Source organism: Schizosaccharomyces octosporus (genome assembly GCF_000150505.1).
Source record: "Schizosaccharomyces octosporus yFS286 unplaced genomic scaffold supercont6.3, whole genome shotgun sequence".
NCBI lineage: Eukaryota > Fungi > Ascomycota > Schizosaccharomycetes > Schizosaccharomycetales > Schizosaccharomycetaceae > Schizosaccharomyces > Schizosaccharomyces octosporus.
Window position 1 is genome coordinate 323,524 of NW_013185621.1, and position 23,717 is coordinate 347,240.

The 23,717-nt window shown below is 37.9% G+C and overlaps 11 protein-coding genes and 1 non-coding gene across 12 annotated transcripts; 4 read left to right on the plus strand and 8 right to left on the minus strand.

The window, feature by feature from the left end:
• Positions 1-25: 25 nt before the first annotated feature.
• Positions 26-1,741, minus strand: SOCG_04665 (glutamate 5-kinase). Its single transcript, XM_013165257.1, has 3 exons — positions 1,456-1,741; positions 1,074-1,372; positions 26-1,018 (listed from the first exon to the last, which is right to left on the minus strand). Exons 1-3 carry the CDS (start codon positions 1,508-1,510, stop codon positions 188-190), a joined length of 1,185 nt encoding a protein of 394 aa, XP_013020711.1. The 5' UTR covers positions 1,511-1,741; the 3' UTR covers positions 26-187.
• A 73-nt stretch (positions 1,742-1,814) lies between these two features.
• Positions 1,815-3,110, minus strand: SOCG_04664 (protein disulfide isomerase). Its single transcript, XM_013165256.1, has one exon. It carries the CDS (start codon positions 3,046-3,048, stop codon positions 1,957-1,959), a length of 1,092 nt encoding a protein of 363 aa, XP_013020710.1. The 5' UTR covers positions 3,049-3,110; the 3' UTR covers positions 1,815-1,956.
• Positions 3,111-3,225: 115 nt separating this feature from the next.
• SOCG_04663 (TOM complex subunit Tom22) lies at positions 3,226-4,098 on the plus strand. Its single transcript, XM_013165255.1, has 2 exons — positions 3,226-3,819; positions 3,872-4,098. Exons 1-2 carry the CDS (start codon positions 3,427-3,429, stop codon positions 3,911-3,913), a joined length of 435 nt encoding a protein of 144 aa, XP_013020709.1. The 5' UTR covers positions 3,226-3,426; the 3' UTR covers positions 3,914-4,098.
• Positions 4,086-5,738, minus strand: SOCG_04662 (Mdm10/Mdm12/Mmm1 complex subunit Mdm10). The gene is made up of 3 exons (XM_013165254.1): positions 5,347-5,738; positions 4,907-5,301; positions 4,086-4,862 (listed from the first exon to the last, which is right to left on the minus strand). The coding sequence occupies exons 1-3, from the start codon at positions 5,441-5,443 to the stop codon at positions 4,233-4,235; spliced, it is 1,122 nt and encodes a 373-aa protein (XP_013020708.1). The 5' UTR covers positions 5,444-5,738; the 3' UTR covers positions 4,086-4,232.
• On the minus strand, positions 5,717-7,582 carry SOCG_04661 (WD repeat protein Cdt2). The gene is made up of 3 exons (XM_013165253.1): positions 7,178-7,582; positions 6,938-7,135; positions 5,717-6,887 (listed from the first exon to the last, which is right to left on the minus strand). Exons 1-3 carry the CDS (start codon positions 7,485-7,487, stop codon positions 5,920-5,922), a joined length of 1,476 nt encoding a protein of 491 aa, XP_013020707.1. The 5' UTR covers positions 7,488-7,582; the 3' UTR covers positions 5,717-5,919.
• Positions 7,583-7,996: 414 nt separating this feature from the next.
• SOCG_04660 (mitotic cohesin complex) lies at positions 7,997-11,255 on the plus strand. Its single transcript, XM_013165252.1, has 5 exons — positions 7,997-8,331; positions 8,374-8,486; positions 8,524-8,619; positions 8,667-9,079; positions 9,117-11,255. Exons 1-5 carry the CDS (start codon positions 8,070-8,072, stop codon positions 11,134-11,136), a joined length of 2,904 nt encoding a protein of 967 aa, XP_013020706.1. The 5' UTR covers positions 7,997-8,069; the 3' UTR covers positions 11,137-11,255.
• Positions 11,183-12,130, minus strand: SOCG_04659 (uncharacterized protein). The gene is made up of 3 exons (XM_013165251.1): positions 11,998-12,130; positions 11,577-11,948; positions 11,183-11,521 (listed from the first exon to the last, which is right to left on the minus strand). Exons 1-3 carry the CDS (start codon positions 12,051-12,053, stop codon positions 11,251-11,253), a joined length of 699 nt encoding a protein of 232 aa, XP_013020705.1. The 5' UTR covers positions 12,054-12,130; the 3' UTR covers positions 11,183-11,250.
• Positions 12,131-12,815: 685 nt separating this feature from the next.
• On the plus strand, positions 12,816-14,917 carry SOCG_04658 (CLIP170 family protein Tip1). Its single transcript, XM_013165250.1, has one exon. It carries the CDS (start codon positions 13,410-13,412, stop codon positions 14,787-14,789), a length of 1,380 nt encoding a protein of 459 aa, XP_013020704.1. The 5' UTR covers positions 12,816-13,409; the 3' UTR covers positions 14,790-14,917.
• A 299-nt stretch (positions 14,918-15,216) lies between these two features.
• On the minus strand, positions 15,217-16,638 carry SOCG_04657 (glucose-6-phosphate 1-dehydrogenase; the record flags this gene model as incomplete). The annotated part of the gene is made up of 1 exon (XM_013165249.1): positions 15,217-16,638. One exon carries the CDS (start codon positions 16,636-16,638, stop codon positions 15,217-15,219), a length of 1,422 nt encoding a protein of 473 aa, XP_013020703.1.
• A 1,039-nt stretch (positions 16,639-17,677) lies between these two features.
• SOCG_04656 (ubiquitinated histone-like protein Uhp1) lies at positions 17,678-18,502 on the minus strand. The gene has a single exon (XM_013165248.1). The coding sequence runs from the start codon at positions 18,329-18,331 to the stop codon at positions 17,726-17,728; it is 606 nt and encodes a 201-aa protein (XP_013020702.1). The 5' UTR covers positions 18,332-18,502; the 3' UTR covers positions 17,678-17,725.
• A 718-nt stretch (positions 18,503-19,220) lies between these two features.
• SOCG_16341 lies at positions 19,221-19,293 on the plus strand. Its single transcript has one exon. It is a non-coding gene; the product is annotated as a tRNA-Arg (tRNA).
• A 300-nt stretch (positions 19,294-19,593) lies between these two features.
• SOCG_04655 (fun thirty like protein Fft3) lies at positions 19,594-23,633 on the minus strand. The gene has a single exon (XM_013165247.1). The coding sequence runs from the start codon at positions 22,800-22,802 to the stop codon at positions 20,001-20,003; it is 2,802 nt and encodes a 933-aa protein (XP_013020701.1). The 5' UTR covers positions 22,803-23,633; the 3' UTR covers positions 19,594-20,000.
• Between the last annotated feature and the right edge of the window lie 84 nt (positions 23,634-23,717).

The following is a 23,717-nucleotide window of genomic DNA, read 5'->3' on the forward strand; positions in this document are numbered from 1 at the left end:
CTCTAATTTATTCAAACAAAAAGAAGGATATTATTACTTCAAAAGCGACTTCAGTTAATATTTAGCGATAGAAAAATAAGGAAGCAAACATACCTGCTCCAAATTTGAAATAGTAGTGGCTTCAGTAACCAAAATAATTAAACAAAAATCAGAGTCATCTATATAAAAAAGTCTAATAACTTGTAGTTTAATGAGTGCCGAAATCCTTGATGACCAAATAATCACGGTAAGCAACATATTCAGTTTCCGTAAAGCCCAAAATGTTGCCAATCTCGTTGCTCCTTTTCCCTTTGATTAATTCTATCTCAGTACTGCTATAGTTTACCAAGGCTCTACCGATGACCGCATCTTTAAAAGTAATGTTCACAGCTTGATGTGCGGCAAAGTGGCCGTTTACATTGGTAACCCCTACAGGCAACAGACCAGCACGGTTCGTCCTTGTGATTGCTACATGGGCTCCTTCATCAATTTCTAAACTTCCCTGTGGCTTTAGACCGTGCAAGAGCCAAAAATGGCGATCGCGTATTCTGTTTTGTTTTTTGGCAACAAAATGAGTATACAGAGGTAACCCCTCAATTTTTTCTAGGTCTTCGGCGGATGAAGATGCGTGTCGAATAATTTCAAGGATATTGGATGGTTTAGCACCATGCGAAATCACAACATTTACGCCTGAAGAAGTACCTAACTCGGCGGCTATAAGTTTGGTTTTCATTCCTCCCGTACCAACGTTACTACCAGGAGAAGAAACGTCTGCAATCACCGAAGAGGTGTCTTGTACCATACGAATAGGTTTTGCATCAGGATTTGTACGAGGATTAGCGGTAAACATACATTCTACGTCTGTTAATAAAAAGAGGTAGTCCGCATTAATCATTCCCGCAGTAATCGCCGATAGGGTATCATTATCACCGAAACGAATTTCTTGTACCGAAAGCGTATCGTTTTCATTGACAATTGGAACAACTCCCAAATGTAAAAGCTCGGAAATAGTATTAGCGGCGTTTACATATTGCGTTCTCTATAAACAATGTTGTTAGTCTTTCGATACAATACACCGAGAAGAGACACCTTACCTCTGCTATGTCGTTTCTGGTAATTAGAATCTGGGCAATTGGCTGTCGAAGTTGAGAAAATAGGTTATCCCAAAGAGATATCAATCTACCTTGACCAACGGCAGCAATAGCTTGAACAGCAGAGAGTTTAGAAGGACGTTTGGGAAGGTCCAATCTCCTCAGGCCCATTGCAATACCACCACTCGATACTAAGACGACATTATGGCCTAGTTTTCGAAGTTTGACGACAGTCTCCACAATTAAAGACAAGTTGGAAATGAGTGGTTCATGTGTTTTCTCATCGCAAATGGACGAAGTACCTGCAAACGGGTTAAAAAATTATTCATACATATATGATTTATCATTTTACAAATGAAGTACAACCGAAGTTTCCAGTACTTACCAAGCTTAATTACTATTGTATAAGCTCTTTGCGATTGCTTAGCTTTTGGTGCCATTCCAAAATTTAGTAACTTTTATTCGTTTATTGATAATCTAGAAATTTTTATAATTGTCTGTAAAATACCAAAACTTCAAATATGTCTATGTCGTGAGAGCAACGGTGGTGATGCGTTTAGTCTAAGGAGGTGAATTCAATTATAAACTCCTTAGCAGTTAAGGCCTTGTCATCCACATCGATAATGTTAAATCTTGCTTTATTTTTTCATACAAAAGAACATATACTTCTTAGATTATTTTTCTTTTTGTTCCGTGTTGAATCAAACCAACTCATTCAGCAGCGAACCGATGACTTTGTGTTACCAAACTTACAATTGAATTGCTTTATAAATCAATATTCATAGAACAAAAATAACATTAAAGTTTACAAATAAAATATATTAAACGTTCAAGTACTTGTTTTCATTATAGCTTCATGTATAAACTAGATCATTAATGATCTACATTAAAGCTCATCACTATCGGAAGAAACGAAAGAACGAAGAATGTTAAGACGTGCTTTGAAATCGTCTGCGTTAGCAAGAGCTATAGATTTTTGACGTAAAATCTTGGATAAACGCTTAGCTTCCTTGGTAACCCAGTTTTCATCCTTCAAGGTCTTCTCAAAGACGTTTCTATAGTATTGAGTCCATCTAGAACTATTTTCTAATGTGAACTGCTTTACCTTCTCGAGAACGACCTCCCTTGCTGCCCGAGAGTTATCCATAAATTCTGAAGCAAACTCATCGAGAATGGGAATTCGGCCAGCTGATGACAATAAGCTTCCATCAACAGAACGCTGACATCCTGTCTTCTCATTAAGGTAGTCAGTCAAACTCTCCAAGGAACGATCGCCGTTATACGCGTCAGGCTCATCTTTATGACCCTTTCGGAAAAGTTTTATAGTTGGGAAGCTAGCAACTTGGTGTTTCATACCAACGTCGGCATAAACATCAGCATTGATCTTTGTAACTTTAACATTTGGCTCGTTCTTGAAAACTTTGGCGAGCTTTTCATAGGTAGGAGTCAAACGCTTACAATAGCCACACCAATCAGCATAAAATTCCACCAAGACGTCCTTGGTATCGTCCATTACTATTTCATCGAAGTTTGCAGACTCCAGTTCAATAACGTCATTAGGAACTGCGCTTTTCTTTAGCTTTTTGACACCTGTCTTTTCGGAAACGAATTGCGTAAGACTATTCAAATCGCGAGCATGGGAGTATTGAACAGGATCCGAGCCATCAGGGGGAAACCAAATGAGTGTTGGAAATCCGCGAATTTGATATTTTTTTCCAACTTCACCAAACGTGTCAGCATCTACTTTGCCGATTAAGATATCCTTATTATCGTCAAAAGTTTGTCCAAGTTCTTCATACACAGGAGCAAGGTTCTTGCAATGGCCACACCATGTAGCATAAAATTCAATCAATGCTCCCTTTTTAGCAGAGCGAATTCCATCTTCAAGCTGTTGGAGACCAGTGAACTCAAAGACGCCTTTGGCGACTACTAAACCAAAAAGCCATAATGATATCGTCACCAAGAGAGGAATTTTCATAGTTTAATAATTCTTTTACTATTAGGTACCGGAAATCCAAACGTACCGGCGTTTGCTGTTTGGTTCTGGAAAGAATTCAATTAAACGCACCGATGATGCTGTTTCCATCGAGCGAACATGTTGTCTTAACATACTACATCAGCGTGTTAAATAGGTTTGCATATATGCTTTTGTATATTTTAATCTATAGATTGCAGACCGCTTTGTAGTTCTTTAAATGAACTACCGTAATAGAGTATCCATTGCATTATAACCACCAAGTCAAACGGAACAGAAGGCTCTGTGCAGTAAGACCAAAACACCAACTTTTTGGGCCTTGAGACTTGAAAGTTTTTGCACTTGCAACCATCATAAAAGATTTTGAGGATATAAAACAGGATGGTTAAACTCGAAGAAGTCGTTGACGAGACTGAATTACAGACCCAAGGTCAAAATGTTACTGAAAAGGAGAAGTACATTTATGCTGAAGAAGACGTCGAAGAGTCTGACTCTGATGAATCTGACTTTGAGGGACTTGAAGATGAAACCATTTTTGACCGTATCACTGCTTTGAAGGAAGTTATTCCCGTTACTTGGCGCGTCAAGATCGCCGATGGTGCTAAGTGTGCTGTTTCCGGCGTTTCTCGTCTTTCTAGCTTTGGAGGAAAGTCTTTATGGGTCCTTTCCACTTCTGCTCTTCTTTTAGGTGTTCCTTTTATGATGTCCGTAGAGGACGAAGCTCAGCTTTCTGAATACGAGAAACAATTGAAGGACCAACGTGGTGCTAACGAGGTAATTGATAACATCCATGATTTACAGTTATAATGACTAACACATATACTAGGTGATCGCCCCTGGAGCTACTAGCAATGCCCTTCCCCAGTAATTGAACGGTAGTAGAGAAAGCCATTTTAGGAGTTCGTGAATGTTTACTTCTTTCGTATATATAAGTTTGAATGATCATTGCGTCCGTAAATTCAAATTAAAATAAGAATAAAATCACTTTGTGGATCTTTTTGTTTTGACACTTCGAAGTAACTATTTTATTAATAAGGTAAGCTAGTATTATTTTCATAATGTAAACCATAAAATATGACTTCAATAGCCAAAACAAGCCTGATGCATCTGTAAGGAGAGAGATGATTATTACATTAATATAACGAAGCTTGAATATTCTTAACGGTTTTGAATGTTGTTTCATTTGACTAATTAGCATATTCAAGGTGGATTCCAAAATATAAAGGATCGATTTTTGTAATGTGTGCCGTCGTACCCAACGTCAACAAAAAATTCCGGATTCTTGCTTGCCAAAGCAACGAAATTTCTCCCGTTGTGGAAAGCACAGATTTCAAGACAGACGTACATGACTGGATTCTTGAGCGATTATTTTCATCTTGTGTCTTGGAAAAGAACTTGCCACGCCAAAGCTCAGCTCCAATCTGAAGCTTACTTTCATAAGAATAAAGATTAAAGTCGTACTGCACACTAAAAGCTTTCACGTGAGGCTCTGCCGTCGAAAAGGTGGAAGTAATATGTCCAACAATCGGATTCAACGTACAAGTTAATATGAAAGGTGAATAAAGATGGGAAGGTCCGCTATGTAGTCGCATGCCTAAACTTGCACCAGCGCATTTAGTCAACACGCCATAATAAGTTTCAAAGCCCAAACTCCAGCACATATTGGAAGTGTTTTTACATGAATCAATTCTTTTTTTCATCCCATTTTCTGTCAAATTTAAATTCCATAAGGCTCTGAGCCCTATCATTGCTTCCGTCGTCTCATACATTAGTTCCAAACTTCTCTTGCCCGTATCATGCTGCCATTGAAAGCACATCTAATTCAAAGATTAGCTGTCGACATAATTCCTATCAAACTTACGGTTCCTCCATCTGGATCTTCAACCTCGTTGGTAGCCAAGACAGAAAATAGACTCCATGGAGAGAGTCGCCTCGCAAATATGGCGTCCAATTTTTTAGAAGGAAGAAAAATGCATCCATAAAGAAGGGTAGACTTCTTAGGAAGATTGAAGTCTTCTAACTCTCCTTGATAATGTATAAATGGAACATCAACGTGCCTGTATCCTTCATAAAACTTTTGGAGTTCTGTGAGGGGATCCACTTTAACATTATCTAAATCTACATTGCTATAAATGTACGAAAGAGATCCATTTAGGATCGGCATTGCTGAAATCTCACATTTTGACACAAAATTAGGAGTCGTCAAAGAGGAAAGCTGGCAGTTAATTCCGGAAGGAATATCAAATCTCAAAATGTCTATTGTTATGTTATTCGGACTGCACAAAAACTCATATTACTTACTGTCGGCTGTCTGCGTGAGATTGCAATATAAGTTATGAACATTCCAGTTCGTTTTCTTAAGGTATTCATAGCAAATGTAATCAGTGAAGTTTACCATTTTATTAAAATTCAATAGTTACTCCATTATACATGTCCATCCAACACTTTTTATTTTCGCGAAGTAGTCCACTTGTGGGAGGTACAGAACATTAACTACGTAGGTTTTGCTTAGGCGTATTTTATCGAACATGAGGAAATAAAGGCTATATACATCAATTTGTTCAAAAGAACGGCATAGATATATATATTAATCCATGTTGTATTCATATACTTTATTCCTCTTAATTCTAATTTATAATGGAGAGCGCCAGACATCTTACTTTTACACTCACAGTATTTTACTTTGATCATTAATTTTATAATTTATATCCAAATAACATAAAAACATCAAATATCCCACAGGCATTACCTCTATATACTCAGTCATAAACAATGGATGCTGAAATAGTACTCACTTCAGTTCAGATAATTAACGGAAAAAAAGGAAAGGGAATTAATAGTGGTTCTTTTCAAGCAAATCCTTGTACATAACTTTTAGCGTTCGCTGTGTCCCCAATAGAAAATTTCTGAAAAATTCTTTTCTCTTAGACTTGCAGCCGTACCATGTAGTGAAGAATTCCAAACACGCACACTTCCGTCATCTGAGATGCTAGCCAGCTGTTTATCATTTGACCAGTCTACGGCGGTTACATCTTTTGAATGTCCACCTACCAGCATGGCAGATGAGGAGGAATTGTTCCTAGTGGTATCAAAAAGTATGGCACCGCTATTTTCGCCTTGTACACCTCCTCCGCAAGCCAAAGTCGAACCGTCAGGACTGCAAGCAATTTTTACATAAAAAGATGATATGCGCAATCTCGGGTCATTATACGTTTTGTAGGGTCCGGACTCTAAATTTTGAGAAGAGTATTCATATACTGTATTATCTCTTGAAGCGGCATATACACGATCTCCCCTAGGCGAGGCGCAAACACTAGTGATACCATAATCACGTCTCGACGTTTTACTTTCAGGAGTAGAAGAAAGAGGAAGTGGACGAACTGTATGGATATTCCGAAGATCCCACAGTTTAAGTGTAGAGTTTGCAGAACATGAAGATACTACTTGAGAAGTAGAATCAGGCAACCAAATAGCAGAAGTGACCGAACAGTCTCTATTTTGTCTTTCATGTGCTTTTTTTATTTTAAGGACGGGTTTCTGATAATGTTCTCCATCAACAGTTATACCGTGAGTTCTCATATCCCAAAAAATGAGTGACCCATCCCTAGAGCAGGTAACTATATTGTAAGGGGAATTGTCACAAAAATTGACTTGTTTTACTGAATGAGAATGATAGCCTTCAAACCCTCTACGACCGAGTCTCGTAATGCATTGTTGTGTCGCAAGGTCGAACACTTTGGCTGTCTGATCGCCAGAGGATGTGGCTAGCAAAGAATCATCACTTGAAAAATTAACGTTAAAAATAGCATTGTTATGAGCAAGCCATCCATGAAGCCGACGTGCTAATCTCACAGTTAGCTCTTAGTCTACGGGGAACATTATTTTGGCATACCTGATGGTTGATTGTCTTCATTTTGTCGAGCAAAGTATTTAGAATCAAATAACTCTAAAGCACCAGTCTCGGTACAAACGGCGAGTAATGATTCATTATGTGCGTATCCAAGACAAAACGGAAGCTGATTGAGCATCATTAAGCACTCTGAAGGTCGAGAATAAAATGTTTCCAAGTTTAGTCTATTTCCAACATGGCCTACAATTTACTGTTAGTTGTCATTGGCGGAGGTGCACTTACCATTTGACGGAATATAATTTATGCGAGAACGTGTTCCTCCAAGCTGTCTAGCTAATAACTCTTTACAAAGCTGGCTAGGCTTTTTATGTGATACGGGAGGCTTGTGTAATTTTTTCGAAGTATCAAATAATACACGTTTCTTCGGCTTCGTCGATTTTCCGTTAAAGTCCAGAAAATCGTATAACTTATGTTTCTTTGATGTACCAGCAGGTGAGGAATCAGGAGTAGGAGGAAGAGAATTATTAATGGCCAGAGTAATGTCTCTTAATCCACCGACATCTTCAGGTATACAAGGTAAATCTAAAACCATGTTGATTTGTTTATCCAAGCAATCTCAAGAGAGTCTGGTCGTGGGTTGCGGTTTAATTTAAGTTGGGTTGGTAGGTGTAAGTATATTAAAGAGACGCGTCGCGTGATCCGCGACGCGCACTCGGTTATTGAGACACTTCATTGTTACTCGTACACAATGGGTAGAGTAACGAACATTCATGTAAACAAACAAACATAAAATCAAATTCTAAATTTGTTTCTAAGACTATATGAAAAGAAATTGCTACAAGAGCAGGTATTTCCCTTTAGCAACAAAAGTAAACTCCATGCGAGCGTTTCAGTTGTGAAAACGCGTGATCAGATCCTTCCTGTGTATGCCTATTAATGTAATTCTATTTCAATTAGTAAAAAAGTTTTATTCATATAAAATATAAATTTTTTTACCTCTTTATTGTATCTCCTTTTTAGGGAGGAATGCGCGAATAGGTTTTCTCTCTTAGGACGCGACGCGTTGTTTTTCTCATTACCTCTACGAAACTTAGGCTAACGTTTTCATGCGTGCAAGCCATTATAGACTTGGATCCTGTAAAAATTTAAGAAAAATATAGAAAAATACTGAAATATGTCTCGTTCGGTTACTCCATCTAGTGATGATAATGGAGATGGGGCTTCATCACCTATAAGATTGTCTCAGGCAATGGATCCTTTGAGGAACAGTTCAGATTCGTCTTCTGAGGAAGAAAATAGTGATGATGATTATGAAAAAACTATAATTTCGAAAAGAAAGCGACCCGTTTCCGGAAGAAGCAGACAAGTTAAAAGATCGAAAGCAAGTACATTGGTTGAGGAAGACCACGAAGAGGAGATCCCTAATAAAATTTACGGTATGTTGTTTTTTTATTATCTTTCTCTAATAAAGTATTTAGATGACCTATTAAATGAGGCTGCAAGCGTAAAGGACATAGTCGTTGAATGGCTTACTCAGTACGAGAAAGACCAGCAAGGTTCTTTGGTTGAATTGGTTAACTTCATTTTAAAGGTATATTTATCGCTTACTTTTAAATACTAACATTTAGTGCTGTGCTTGTAATCGAACGGTAAATGAGTTTGATGTCCAAGATCAAGAATCTGTCTCCGCAACACTTTCTCAGATTCAACTCTCCGTTGAAAAGGTATGTGATGCTGAATATGAAGAATCTTTCTAATATAATTATCAAAGACAACGACTCGTGAGTACCCTTTAAACTCAAAAAATGCTAAATTTCGTAATTTCCGGAAAAAGCTCTCTCAGTTTTTAGCTTATTTCGTTTCACAACTCTCTTCTAAAAAATACCTCTACAATGACAGTGCTAGATTTGAGAATATTATGTCCTGGATTGTAGCGATGTCTTCGTCGACAATGAGGCCAATCCGACATACGGCTACCGTTTTTTGTTTGATTATTATGTCAGCTTTATGCGAAGAGTCACGGGAATTTTTATCTGACCATGCCATAGCATCGAAGCAGTTGGCAAAGGAGGAAAAAAGGGCTCGCCCTAATAAAAACCGTATTCAGGAATTGGGTGATTCGCTTCAAACAATCACGAAGCAACAAGATGTAATATCAGAATATCTTAATAGTTATTTTGACAGGTAAGTTTCTTAAAGTGTATTATCTCTAATATGTTAGTGTTTTCGTGCATCGATACAGAGACGTTGAACCAAAGATCCGAATTGATTGTCTGAAGGAACTTGGAAATTGGATTAATGTAGTCCCAAGTGTCTTTTTCTCTGGATCCTATTTAAGATACCTAGGTTGGATGTTGTCAGATACGAACACAACTGCTCGTCTAACTGTAGTCAAAGTTTTACACAAGATATTTGAAACAGAGTCTTTTTTGGGGGGCCTCAGACATTTTACGTCAAGATTTAAAGAAAGAATCATTGAAATAAGCTGCATAGACGCTGAAGCTACTGTTCGCATAGCTTCAATTCGTTTATGTAATACTATCAGAGCGTGTGGCTTTTTAGAAGATGAAGAGGTTATGAAAATATCGCAGCTTATTTTGGATGTTAATCCAAGGATTCAGCGTGAGGCAATTCAATTCTTATGTTCTAATGTGCAAGAAGCTACACATGAACAATTGGGATCTTGGGGAGACGAGGAAGTTATTTCTGAGTCATTTACAAAAGAAACAATTAATTCGTTCGATATCACTTGGGTAAAGTATGCTCAGATATCAAAAACAGTGGAAGAATTGCAGAATTCATTGAAAACCGATCCTAGTGATTTGAGACTGTTTTATGTTTTTCAAAGGAACGTTTCAGATTCAACGCCAATTACTCAGACTTTATTAAATGCATGTAGACTGGATAATGATTACCAGTCATGGGAAAAGATTGCTAGCTATATATTGTTTGACGATTACGACCCCAAGTCTAACGAAATTGTTAATGGTGTCTTGCAATACTGCAAACTTTCTGAAAGTCAAGAATGTATTTTGTTGCAACTACTAGCTTCTTCCCTTCTCTACATGTCAGATTCTGAGTTTGCGGTTCCTAAAAAGATTGGAAGGCAGCAACTAGAGGAGCGAAATGAACTTGAAAAGGATGATGAAAAGGAAATGGTATATTTAAAAATCCTTCCCTTGTTGAATAACATTATTGAAAGACAAGCTGCTTCTCCTATGTTACTCCATCATACCCTTCAGTTGCTTTTCACACTTGATTTCAAGCAGTATGCACATATGCAGCTTTCAAAACCCTTTGAAACCCTTTTATTAAACTTATCAAAGTTTTTTTTGACAAGTAATTATGCGAGTATAATACATGATTGCACGGTCGTGTTTTTAAAGATGCAGTCCGTTCCGGTTTTAGAGGAGAGATCGTCTTTCAGGATTGCAGAAATGTGTGATCAAAGTATTCAAGAATTCCTTGAGTTGTTCCTTTCTTTCAATCTACGTCAAGGCATTGTCACTAAAGATGACCATTTACGATTTGAAGCATGCCTAAAGCGTATGGAAGGATGTACATCAATAAAAAATATAACGGATAATGCCGAATTTGGAATTATTTATGAGAAGTTATCAGATATGCTTTCTAGAGTTCCTAATGCGCTTGAAGATTCTCTTAAGTTTCCCGCATTACAGTCTCAACAAAGTTTGTTTTTCTGGCTACTTCTTCGTGAAGAATCACTGGATGGCGAACTTATTCGTTCATCTGGGGAAAAATTTTTTAATTGTTTAATCTTTCTAATTAACGGAGACAGCTCTGGCGTACTAAAGCTTCAAGCTACGAGGGTTTTGTTGGAAGTAATTATAATGGTATCGAGCTTTAAGACTACTAGGGAGGCTGAAACGGAAGAGTTCATTCCTGGTGTAGAAGCAGTGAAAAGCAAAGATATGGTTCATTCTTTATTCTCTGTTTTACAGGGATGGTTGACTGTCTATGGAAAAATGATTAATGCCTCTCCTGTAAAGCTGGTAGATAATAAAACGAGTTGGGTTCCCATAACCATGCCAACAAATCCAGTGAATAGGCAATTACTAGAACAAATATGCTGTGATTTGGTAGGCAAATTACTAATGACCGGTTCTCTTACTGAAGTACTATCAAGAGAAGACTGGGAAATTTTACAAACTATTAGGGGAAATTTTGGTTCGGCTATAGATACGTTATTTGTTGAGTTCAAAGTTCATGAAAGAGTTTAGGTTTTCTTTTTCTTTTAAACCATAGAAGCAAATTTAATGAATGTAATGGAATAATAATACAAATTTATACCTTAAACCCAAATATAATATGTAAATAACTAACGTATTTCAAAATCATTTTTTACCCCCGTGCATCAGCTCACGATACTTTTGAATTAGTTCTTGACGTTCCTGTCCGAGTGCTTGTCGCCTTGCTAAAGACTCGGGCTGACCTTTGCTATTAAATTTTGGAACGTTTTCTACCGTAATCTTCTTCCTCAACTTCAGCTCGGGAAGTTTGGGGGGAGCTTGTACAGTTTCGCCAAAGGCAGGTTTCTCTTGAATACCAGCCCAAGGATCAGGAGAACCTTTGCGTTTTTTACGCGATTCAACATGAATGAAGTTTCTACAATGGTAAGTAAAAGAACAAGTTACATATTTTAAAACATAGTATAGCATACCCAGAAACATCTTCTTCCCAATTCTTATCCTCCAAATTTTCTTCGGCCTCGTTCCGCTCACGTTGGCGTTTTTCTTGAAATTTTAGAATCTTCTTCTTATCCCTCTTATCCGTAAATTCATCAATCGTCGCCTTTCCTGATTTAAATGCCACCGGAATACTTTGATTCACCCGCAGACTGAATTCACGCATACTTTCGCCAGGTCTTCGCTTCAATTGCTCATTACTTTGTGGTTTATTCTTTTTCTTCTCTGGTTCTGCTTGTTTCTTCAGCTTATTTTCAGAAAACTCTTTCATTTTCATGAGTCTCTTAAACGATTTTGGCGTATCATCTTCCAAATCGGCTTCTTTAGAAGTAGGAGCATTATTAAACCTTCATAATTATTATTAATCATTCTCTTCTGATAAAATGGACTACTTACCCTATTTTCTTCCTCTCCGCGTCACGAACTGCCTTTTTCTTCGTTTTCGTAGGCATATTGGTTTTGGGTTGGTAACATTTGCAATTACAATTATGCTAAACTGCAAGTAGATGAACCAGAAATACAAAATTATTAACTTCTTTTATTTAAATAATATTTACAGTGTAAAAATCGTCACTTAGTTGAAAAAAAAATATAAGTAAACAAACCGAAATAAATTTTTGTTTATTTATTCCAAAAAAGAAAATAAAAAATTCAAGGCGATCTTTCTCTAGTAATTTGTAATAAAAAAAAAGAAAAAAAAATTGTTGATTTATTATTAAATGAACATCGTAAATGCATTGTTCTTACGTTTTTGATGATCAACCATTTGAAAAGTTTAGTTTCATGAGACTCAGGTAAAACATACTCTGATTAAAAACTAAATAATTCTGTAAACAACAATTGTCTAACCTAAATAAAAAAACCGGAATCAGATTTGACAATTTGCTGGTTTTCGAGCCAGCGTTCCTCGTTCTTCAAACTCTTACTGCAAGTAGCAACAATACTAATGATGGAAAGAGAGAGCCCAATATTAAAAAATATGATCAAACAATGAAACGTAGTAGATATACTATTTCTTTAGAGCTTGCGTCGATTCTGATTTCATATAAACTGGAATAGCTAGAATACCATTTACGCTACAAACCAGAATAAACCAATTTTACAAACAATTGTTAGTATTAGCTTCCTAAGAGTTTGTAGACTTACATAATAGTATTTTTCCTGTATTTGCATGGATTATAGATATCTTCAACATAGTCCTCAACTCTTCTAGGTGACTATGTCACTTAGCTACAGCTATTGCTAGTTTCTTTAGCTGAAGCACCATTCACCTTCCAGGTTGCTTTCGAAGTAAATCACTTAATGAATAGCTGGAATTAAAGTACTTGTTTTTTGGTAAATATTTTCTAAAAGATATTCATTTCTTCACTAGACTGATATTCGTTTAGGCAGTCGCCTATTTCAGTTCTTTTTTCACTGCATAAAACAGTACATCCATCGTTCTTTCTTTTTGGCTTGCTTAAAATAAAAATAGGAAAATTTCCCTAAAAAATTTTGAATTGTCTTTATAATTGCTGAATGCAGAATCTGGGTTTATAAATTTTTTTTTTACGAAAACACCTAGAGTGAAGCCATTGTTTTGACATATACGTTCTTTTTAGATCCTTTGATCCTTCTTTTGTTTTTTCTTGGGGTTCAATATTTATTACTATCCACATTCAACCTAACGTGTTTGCGTAATATTTGAATGGGTTTATACCTCTAATTCCTTTTGATTCTTATTCCATCTTTTCTTTTTCATTTTTTTTAATCAGTTCTCGTTTATTGACGAGTAATATTTTGTTTTTGACTAAAGTTATACTCTAGAAATGTTTCCTTTGGGCAGCGTTGCAGAAACGATTACTGGAGAACGAGGATTCGTTCGTTATGTCGGTGAAGTAGAAGGCCGTAAAGGTAACTTTGTAGGATTGGAGTTATTTCCTGAATACGCGGAATCGGGCAAAAATAGAGGAATCGTTGACGGAAAAGAGTATTTCAAGACAAGAAACGGAGATAGAACAGGTATATTCTTACCTATCGATAAATGCAAAATAGCTTCTTCTATTGCTGCATCGCCATCGTCATCTCCTAAAGTTAATGAAAATTACATAGCATCTCCAGCTCCTACCTCCCTTCCAATGTCTCCCAATCCACAATCTGCTATCCCAAGATTAACCGCTTTTCCCCCTAATAATAACATAAACATAAACAGTATCTCATCAACCGCCCTTACCCCTACAGAGAAAATTCTTCAAAAGCGTATTGAAGACCTGCTTTTTGAGCGTCAAAACCATCAACAACAATTAGAAGAAGTTCTTTCGAGTGTTGATCAGCTTCAAGCACTAGTCACGAATTTTACTGATCAGCAAGATGAGTTAGACGAGCTGCGCGAGCGGATTACCATGAAAGAGGAGCGTATTCAGCAAATGAGAGAAGAGGCTTCTCAGAGACGTCATGACTTCAAATCAACAATCGAATATCTAGAAGACTCTACAACCCGACTCGTAGAATCTTACGAGCATCGAATATCGGAACTGGAGTTCCAGTTAGACGCTCATTCAACGGATAAGCAGGGAGATGCATTTTTCAACGTGTGTCAAGAACGGGATGAAGCGTTAAGCCATATCGAAGTCTTAGAAGAACGTCTTGGGAAGGTGCTAAGGTCACGAACGCCTGTGGAGAACGGGTCCATTAATGGTAAACATCGCAGCATGGTAGAAAATGGTTCTCCAACTTTGACCAACGTTTCATATGAAAGCCATTCTAGGGGCAAAGCATCTCGAGAGTTACCAGAAAACCATCCACAGCGGCGTCAGACACTAGAGTTTTATGAAATTGAGATTGAAGTATTACGGAACAAGGTAGAGTCCTTGCAAGCCGATTGCGATGAAAAAAGTTACTACATTAGTGAGCTAGAGGCTCGTTTGAGTGAAAGCGGTTTTACACCATCTGACATGAAGCCTACTCACGACTCCACAGCTGAGCGAGAAAAGCTGCTCAATCGAATCTCGGAGCTCGAATCTACGATCGAGAAAATGTCGCTTCATGAGGATTTTGAAACTGAAAACCCATCTTCCCTAAATAAGATTCCCGAAGATTCCGATCATAACACAGTTTGGTGTGAAGTCTGTGAAAATTCGAGTCACACGCTCGCTGAATGCCCTACAGTTTTTGGTACAAAGGATGAAGATTTATCTTCACCAGTTTAACGTATGTATATTTAGTTCTTTTATTATATATATCCTTTTTTATTTTTCTGAATTGAAGAATATTTCATTGATTATGTGAAATCCAATACTTTTGCTTTACGATTTTACAGATTAGCTATCATTAAATCCATGTTAATTAGTAAATAATTTCTCTTGCTCTGATAGAACTTTGTAGAGCAGAGCTTACGATTGAAAAACAATTGTAGTACAGATGAAACCATAAAGAATATGAACACAAGGGACCTGAAATTTTATTTTTTCATTCATAACTTAAATAAATCATATATAATGACAATCATCAATGACCAAAAAGAATTGGGTTCATTATAGCAAACCATATAGTAATTACATCAAAATTTATGGGTAATACTACATGATAATTCACCGTCCAAAATAGAATCATTAGCGATCAGAAGCATGCAGCTGCTTACTGTATAAGCTTCAAGTGCGATTTCAGGTACTCTTCAGCTTCTTTAGGACCGGTGCTACCGGCAGCGTAAGGTAAGGGCTCGTTAGGGGAATCTAAAATTTCGTCAAAAATGCGCCAAGCATACTCGACCTCGTCGTCACGGACAAACTTTGTAGGATCACCTTTGATAGCGTCCTCAAACAAAATCTCATATGCATCCCGTTTCTGTTTCATTTCTTCGGCAAATTGTTCTTTGAAATTCAAGTTCAAAGCAGCATTGACACAAGTACGAGCTGAGCTCATAGGCTTGTTTGCGAAAGCAGTCAAAACGACTTCCTGATTTGGCTGAACAGAAAAAGAAATGTAATGGTCTTGATCAGTATCTGAGAATATACCAGACTCTTTACCTTTCAAGTAGTATCTGATTTCGACTCTTCCTTGCTCCAAGCTTTTACCAGAGTCAAAAACAAAAGGAACGCCCTTCCAGCGTTCGTTGTCTACAAAAAGGGTAGTAGCGACATAAGTAGTAGCTTTACTTTCCTTTGGAACTCCTTCCAAATCTTTATAACCACCCTTGCCGTTACCGGCTACATATTGGCCCAAGAGAGTGTCTTTCAGAGTCGCATGTGATGTTGCTTTCAAAACTTTGACCTTTTCGTAGCGAACATCATCAGGACTTCCGGATTTGGGTTCATCCATGGCAGCGACGGTGAAGACTTGAGCCATGTGGTTTTGTAGAACATCTCGAACAACACCATTGATGTCGTAGTATCCAACACGACCATCACAACCGCCGCTTTCCCACATGGAAATGTTTACAGATTTGATGTGTTGATTGTTGAGCAAGGCGTCAAGGCTGTGAGGGTTGGCGAAGCGAAGAGTGGGCAAATTGATGATCATATCTTTGGCTAAGTAATGATCAATGCGGTAGATTTCGTCCTCGTTCCATTTTTTGTGCAAATCCTTTTTAAGTTGAATTGAAGAATCGTAGTCCTTACCGAATGGTTTTTCGATGATCATTCTGGTTTTTCCATTTGGAAGATAGACATGGTCGTGGATGAAGTTACCAACAGAAACATAAGCAGAGGGAGGCAAGGCCAAATAAAAGACACGAAGGCCTTTGGCTTGATCGGTGTTCTTTTCCAAGTTTCCTAGGTATTTACTAAACTCCTTGAAAGAGTCTTCCTGGTCATATTGTCCGGTAAAGTAGGTAACACGGTTGATGAATTCATCGTAAACTTTTGCTTGTTCCTGTTCTGGCTTGATGTAATCCTTTAGAGAGTTTCGAAAATCGGGTTCGGATAGTTTACTTCTAGCATAGCCTATAACGTAAAAGGACTGACGCTCGACGTAGTTTTTGGCGAAGAGATTGAAGAGAGCTGGAAAGGTTTTTTGATGGGCTAAATGACCCGAAGCACCAAAGACGATAAAACTCACCATGATGGAAAATATGCAAGTAAGAGATTTGTTGTTTCTTTATTGTTTTAGATAGATAAATTTAGATAGACAAAAAGAGAAACACTCAAAAGTCGTCAATTGACAAAAATCAAAATCAAAATAAATAAAGCTAGACGACAAACGATTTGAGTGATAAAGTCAATGCGAAACTCAAAAGTTGCTGAAAGTAGGAATAGATTAGCCTTTTATGGCAATCAGAGGACGCATCATCCATGAAAATCAAAGGAACGAAAAGAATCGACATGAAATCATAACAAGGCACATTTCTAATGCAAATGACGAATTCGTAAGCGGATTCTGAAGAAAGAAGATTAGAGAAGCGTCTGATTTCCCATTGGGATGAGGTAGGATTCACATCATGTCTACATTAGGTAGCTGGGTGGCAGAAAAGCATGTCATGCATCATGGGTTCATATCATAAATAGGGCCTCATCGAACGTACAGTATACAACAATGTTTTCAGCGGCATAGTTACGTCAAACAAACAGGTTAGAAGTTGGACGTCTGGAGAAGGAGAGAGAGATATATAGAGGTGCGAAGGAAATTGTGTGAAGAGGAGTGTGATTAAGAAAGAAGAAATATATGTGTGTAGAGAGGATGGTATAATGTGGCAGTCTTCACAAGGAAGTGATGAAGGTGTGAGCATGAAAGGATTTCAAGACAGATCAGATCAGGATCGATCGATCGCTCGGTTGTTGAGTACAGCCATATTTTATTATTCAGTAAGCTATTCTTATATACGGTACGAGTAAGATTGCAGCAGCACATAGATGTACTCGACTCATCATCAGTCGCGCTTTCCTTTTTAGAGTAGTAGAGTTGGGTATGACGCATAGAAAGATATAATTTAATAGGAAACAAGATACTTTATGAGTCCTTCTCCTTTATGAATAGAGAACACTCAGAAAAATTGATTTATATACCTTATAGCTTTTCAATTCAATTCAATGCAAACACTATACATACAAACACACCGAGCAAGTTTAGAAATCAAATGCAAATTCATTACACGTTGTTTAATGATGCAACTAATCTATAGTCTCAGTTACCATGCCAAACCTTTTTACATTTAAACACGGAAAACAGTGCGGTAGAACTGCTCACCTTGGGTGGTAGCGACAGTCAATTCTTGCTCAGAAGGAGAGCGGCTGCCGTCGGCACCAGCGAAGGTACCGGCACCATAAGAAGAACCACCGTGAACAGAGCCAAGGTCAGAAGCAATGGCAAAGGTGTTCTTGTAACCCAAAGGAACATAGATCATACCGTGGTGAACGAAGCTGGTCAAAGCAGTCAAACCAGTGGTTTCTTGACCACCACCTTGAGTACCGGTGGAGAAGAATTGACCAAAGTACTTGCCGTGCAATTCACCTCTAGCCCAGAGACCACCAGTGGCATCCCAGAAGGCACGGAATTGAGCACAAGGGGTACCGTAACGGGTAGGGTAACCAAAGAGGAAAGCGTCGTACTTGGTCAAGATGTCAGTAGTAGCGACGGGGTAGTTGGGCTTCTTGGGAGCGTGCATCTTGGCCAAGATTTCATCAGACAAGATTTCGGGGATTTGGTAGATGACGGCCTTACCACCGGCAGCTTCAATACCTCTCTTCTCGGCTTCAGCGAGTTGGGCAACATGGCCATAGGTAGAGTAGAAAAGAATAGCAACAGTTTGACCAGACATGATAAAAATGAAATTGGGTCTTTTTACTTGATTAAAACAAAAGACTACTAAATCAAAACTTTTTGATTTTCGATACTATTTTACAAGGAATTCCTTCTATATATATACCTTTTTTGGAGGCATGATTTCATTCTAATGAATCAGCTATTCCTTGAGGGAACAAAGTTTTTGCTGACCTACCGACTCTCATTGTATCAAGTTCCTTACCAGTTTGATGACTAATACCCAATTATTGGCCAAAACGCTTGTAAATTTCACTCTGCTTTGTCATCTATCATTCATTTTTTCTCCTTATTATTAGTAAAAGCAATTTTTTTCTCTCATTTCGGCCCGTTTCTATACGCTTTCGAAGAGGATTCCCAGCTTGTTCCAAGTCGTCTTTACTTTAAACTATCTGCGAAATAGGTAACAAAAAGTTTGGCGAAGAGGATTTGCATCGCCATTTTCTTATTAGACGAATTTGTTGTTTTATTGGTTCATTTCTCCCCTTTTTTTCCGTCCAAATTTCTCATGACCGAACGTGACGACATGGTCATGATATCATTCGATGACTGGCTTGGTTGGTGGGTGCACTAATTCTCGCAAAGGGTTCTTGGAAGCATTAGCGTGGCTTAGTCGAAGCGTGGTAAACATCGGGCGGGGATTGTGGGAAAGAGATAGCGAGGAGGGTGGGTGGAGAAGCAAAGGTGTTTTCTAGAAGGATGGAGGAGGGAGGGAGGAGAGAGAGAGAAGAGAAAAGAGAGGACGAAGGAAAGACGAGAAAAAGAGAAAAGTCTTAGAAAAAAAAACCCCCCTGCTTGCTCGACACTTGTTCAAATGAAAAGTTTTATTTTTTTCTTATTATTCGTAATTTTCTATAAAACATTTTTTTATCTGCTTTTGTCAACAAGGCCTCGTGGCCCAATGGTCAAGGCGCCTGACTACGGATCAGGAGATTCCAGGTTCGAATCCTGGCGGGGTCAAATTTCTTTTTTGTTTTTCTAGTCTATTTGATTTCTATGATTCATTCGCATTGATGTTTATTTATTGTTATTATTATTATTATTTTTTTTTTTTTTAATTCAATTCATTTCCTTTTTTTTCATTCCAATTCCACCTTGATCCCATATCCATCCATCTACTAGATAGACTACACTCCCAGCTTTAATCCTCTTATTATTGCTCTTCCTTTCATTGCAACACTCTCTACACAAACTCGCTGATTACTCTTACAACAGCTATTCCCTTTCTATCATAATCCGTACCAGTTTCAATAAAAATAATTATAATCATATTAATCTTTTCGATTTACTAGACTTATTAAAACTCTCCCACCTGAATTTAGCTGAATCGTTTCTTTTTTCCCCACCAAAAAACAAAACAAAACAAAAATAAAATAAAAAGAAAAAGAAAAAGAAAAAAAAAAGTTCAACAAAAATAATAATAAACAACAAAAACAACAACACTGGTTCATAAAGTATAGAGTATAAGAATGCACCCGATGAATTAAATAAGGTAAATGCAATTACAACCATTTCTCTTCTCTTTTTCTTTTTTCTTTTTTCTTTTCTATTTTTTCTTGTTCTCGTTCTCGTTCTCGCATTGTTCTTGTTCTTGTTCTTTTTTTTTTTTGTTTTTCCTTTTTTTTTTTTAAATAAAATTGACCTTTTCTTTCTTTTCCTTTTTCTTTTTAATCGGTTTCTTCGGATTCTGCTTTTTCGCCTGTCTTTTCTGAAAGCGTGGCATCCAAAGCAATCTTGGCATTCGCCAATCGTTGAATATGTTCTTCAATCGTATCCTTCACAACAAATTTAATCACCGTCACCTCCTTCTTTTGTCCAACTCGATGTGCCCGATCTTCTGCTTGCAAGTCATCAAATGGATTAAACGATACATCATACAAAATCACCATATTTGCACATGCCAAGTTAATACCAAATCCTCCTGCTTTTGTAGACAGCAAGAATACATTGATACTCTCATCCGCATAAAATTGATCAATCAAGTCTTGTCGAAAATCAACTTGCGTAGATCCGTCAAATCTTAAAAATTTCAAATTCATGCTCTTCATCACCAATTGTAAAATGTCAAGAACTTGTGTAAATTGACTAAACAATACAATCCGATCGCCCTTGGCAATAGCATTCTCCAAAATTGTCTTTAACTTCCTAACTTTGGTAGCATCCATCCAAGGCTCGTTCTTCAGCTGGAATGGTTGAATCGTAGGAAACTTTCCGCACAAATTGTGTAATTCTATATCAGACATGTATTGCATGTCTTCAAATATATAGTTTTCATTCGCCTTTTTGTATTGTGGTTCATTCATAATCTCCTTGGCCATTTTTCGAAGTACCTCATCGTTGTACCGAATTCGAAACAACATTGGATGATCTGCAAGTTTTCGCAGTTGAACCAAAACAAATCCTGCTGTGCTCTTTTTCTTGGCCAAATTCGCATTTGTATCCAAATTCGTTTTCATCACATTCTCATCTAACAGATTGTTGACGCTCTGCTTGTTTGCAAACTCTTCATATCTCTTCTTCTCTTCTTCCGAGAATTCACAAAACTCTATAATACGTGTTTTCTTTGGCAACGCGTCCAGCACTTGGCTCTTTTTACGACGCAATACAAATGGAGCCATCATCATTTTGGCTCGAGAAACTCGCTGTTCCGAAAGCAAAGCTCTTTCAAAATCACTCTCCGGTGACTTCTTCATCGTGAAAATAACATCCAAACTCTTCAAACCGTAGTCAAACACATGAGGAAGAATAAATGCCAACAGGGAAATTAACTCTTTCAAATTATTCTGAAGAGGAGTACCAGTTAATAAAACACGGAAATCCGCTGGAATACTCATTAGGTGACGATACCGTTCGGAAGCACGGTTCTTCAGATAATGCCCTTCATCATAAATACAGACATTGAATTTTTGATTCCGCAAAAATAACCGATCTGCCTTACTAGTAGCGGCTAAACGATACGTGGTTAACATAACATTATATGAATCTTTGTTGGAGTTGATGCGTTCCCGAATCTCCTCACGCTCCACTTGAGATCCGTAATACAATTCAATTTTCAGTTTCGGACAAAACTTGGCAAACTCACGCAACCAATTTTCCATGGTAGACGCAGGTGCAATGACCAAGTGAGGACCATTCACATTCTTATCCATCAACAGGGCAAAAAAGGCAATTGTTTGACATGTTTTTCCAAGACCCATTTCGTCTGCCAATATACCTGCCAACTTGAGTTCGTAAAGCAAATACAACCAATTGATACCGATAATTTGATAGTCTTGTAGACTAACCTCTTGTGAAAAGGATGCAGGAGGTTCTGTTATGAAATGAGCATTCGAGGGAGTACCAATGTTTTTCATTTGATCAAAGCTAACAAGAGAAGTTTCTCCTTCTTCAATTGTTGCCGAACTTGGTAAGCCCCAGTTTTCGACTCCACGTTGAATTTTTCCACCCAACTGTTCACATTGACGAATCAAAGCATCAACCACAAAGTAACCACGCATAATTTCCATACAAATACCAACGAGACGAGGACCCAACGGGGTTTTCTCCCTTCTACCACGTCGTCCCTTGGGAATGACGGGCCGAGGCTGCTTGACAATCAAAGCAGATTCAAGATCGGCAAACGGTCTTTTGGCGACCATAAATTCAGACTCGGCTAACGTACAACCCGTCATATCTGCAAGATCTTGTGTGGGACAGCGGTTAATGTATTTAAGAACTTCTTCCTTTAAGGCTGCGGTATCAATGCGTGATGCCCAGCGATCGGCATTAGATTCATCGTCCGAATACATATCATCGTTACTGTCATCATCGGCTTCAGGTTCATAGGTTTTGCGAGAAGAGATGGGTAAAGTAAACTGAAGCCCGTTGGACACATTACTGCTGGCAGCGTACCGTTCACGCATTGTGGGACGATGAGCCGATGTTCTAGGGGGTGGAACCTGTGAAACGAGAGATTGGGAAGAAAGAGAAAGAGGCAAGGAATCACTAGCGTCTTCTTCTTCGTCTACATAGGAAGGCATAGTACCAACCATCCCTGGGTATGGTGGTTGCATATTAAAACTTTGAGCATCCAAGAAATTAGGCATTTCTCCATAGGGATTTTGTGAATTGGTAAAGGGAGGGGCATAAGGGTTTACAGAGGGAACAGGAGGAACTGTTCCAGGAAAAGATTGAGGGAGGAAGCTTTCAGCTGTCGGTATACCGGGAGCAGCTAGACCCGGGGCAATGCTGCCAGTTTGTTTGTAAACTTCAAGATTGGGAAGAGGGGTCGTAGACTGAACGCGCTTTGACATTTCTGACAAAATTTGAAGACGGGCATTGATGTCGCCACCTGACTCATTCGCTCTTTCTGAGGCTTCTGAGAGAGAGTCTGCAATGAATGGTGGAAACACAGGTTTGCGCTTGGTGTCATAAGGTAGGTCCTCGTAATGACCGTTTTCGGAGTGATCTATCTTTCTTTTGCCGTCCATTTTGTGTAAACTGATATTAGGCTTGTGAATAAACTGGAATATAAAAACAAATGTATACAAGAAAGAGTTCAGCAAACGTAAGTCGACAAGGACAAAGTACTCTGCTGTATAGAAAGAACAGGTAATAAAAAAGGGAAAGAATTTGCCAAATTAAATCAATTGGCACCAGAAATTAATTGACCGATATTCGTATTCCCTTGGGACTTTCGAAAATGGTCGATATGTGTGAAAGTGAAGGAAAACTTAATATATACCTTCTCAATCAATTTTCTAAATAAGTAGGAAAAGTTTGCTTACTTCAAGAAATTACTCAAAGAATAAACCGGTGACTTTCCAATAGCATACACGCTGTTCAGCGTCGAGTCAACGATGGGGCAAAAAAAAGTTTTTTTAAAAAAAGAAAAAAAAACAAACTTTAAGAAGACAAATATCTCAACTTAAAGGCGCCCAGATACTTCGCGACTAACAAAAACACCAACAGCTTCGAAGGAACACAATCTTTTGATGATCGACTGAAGAATGCAAAGATTTTCGAGCCTTCGATTTCAAACTTCTTCAATTTTTAAAAATGTAATTAAAGAAGAAACAACTCTTCAAAGGAGAAATAGCCAGCGAAATTTCTGTTACTTGCTACTTCGCTTCACAATATACAGCAATTTTAGTACTATAGACAAGAACACGCTACTCCTGGTAGTTGTTCGTGGAGGGCGTTTTGCTTGAGACATGTATGTGGGTGGTGGTGATTTTTTTATTTACAGAAGTGTACTGTGAACACGATAAACAAATAATGATCAACAACGACACTACGAAAAACAATAATACAGACAGAGGCCTACTGCAGATGCTTTTAAGAAACTGTACTTGAATATATGTAGGAAAAGAAAAGAATGGGGGGGGGGGGAAAACCGAGAAAGA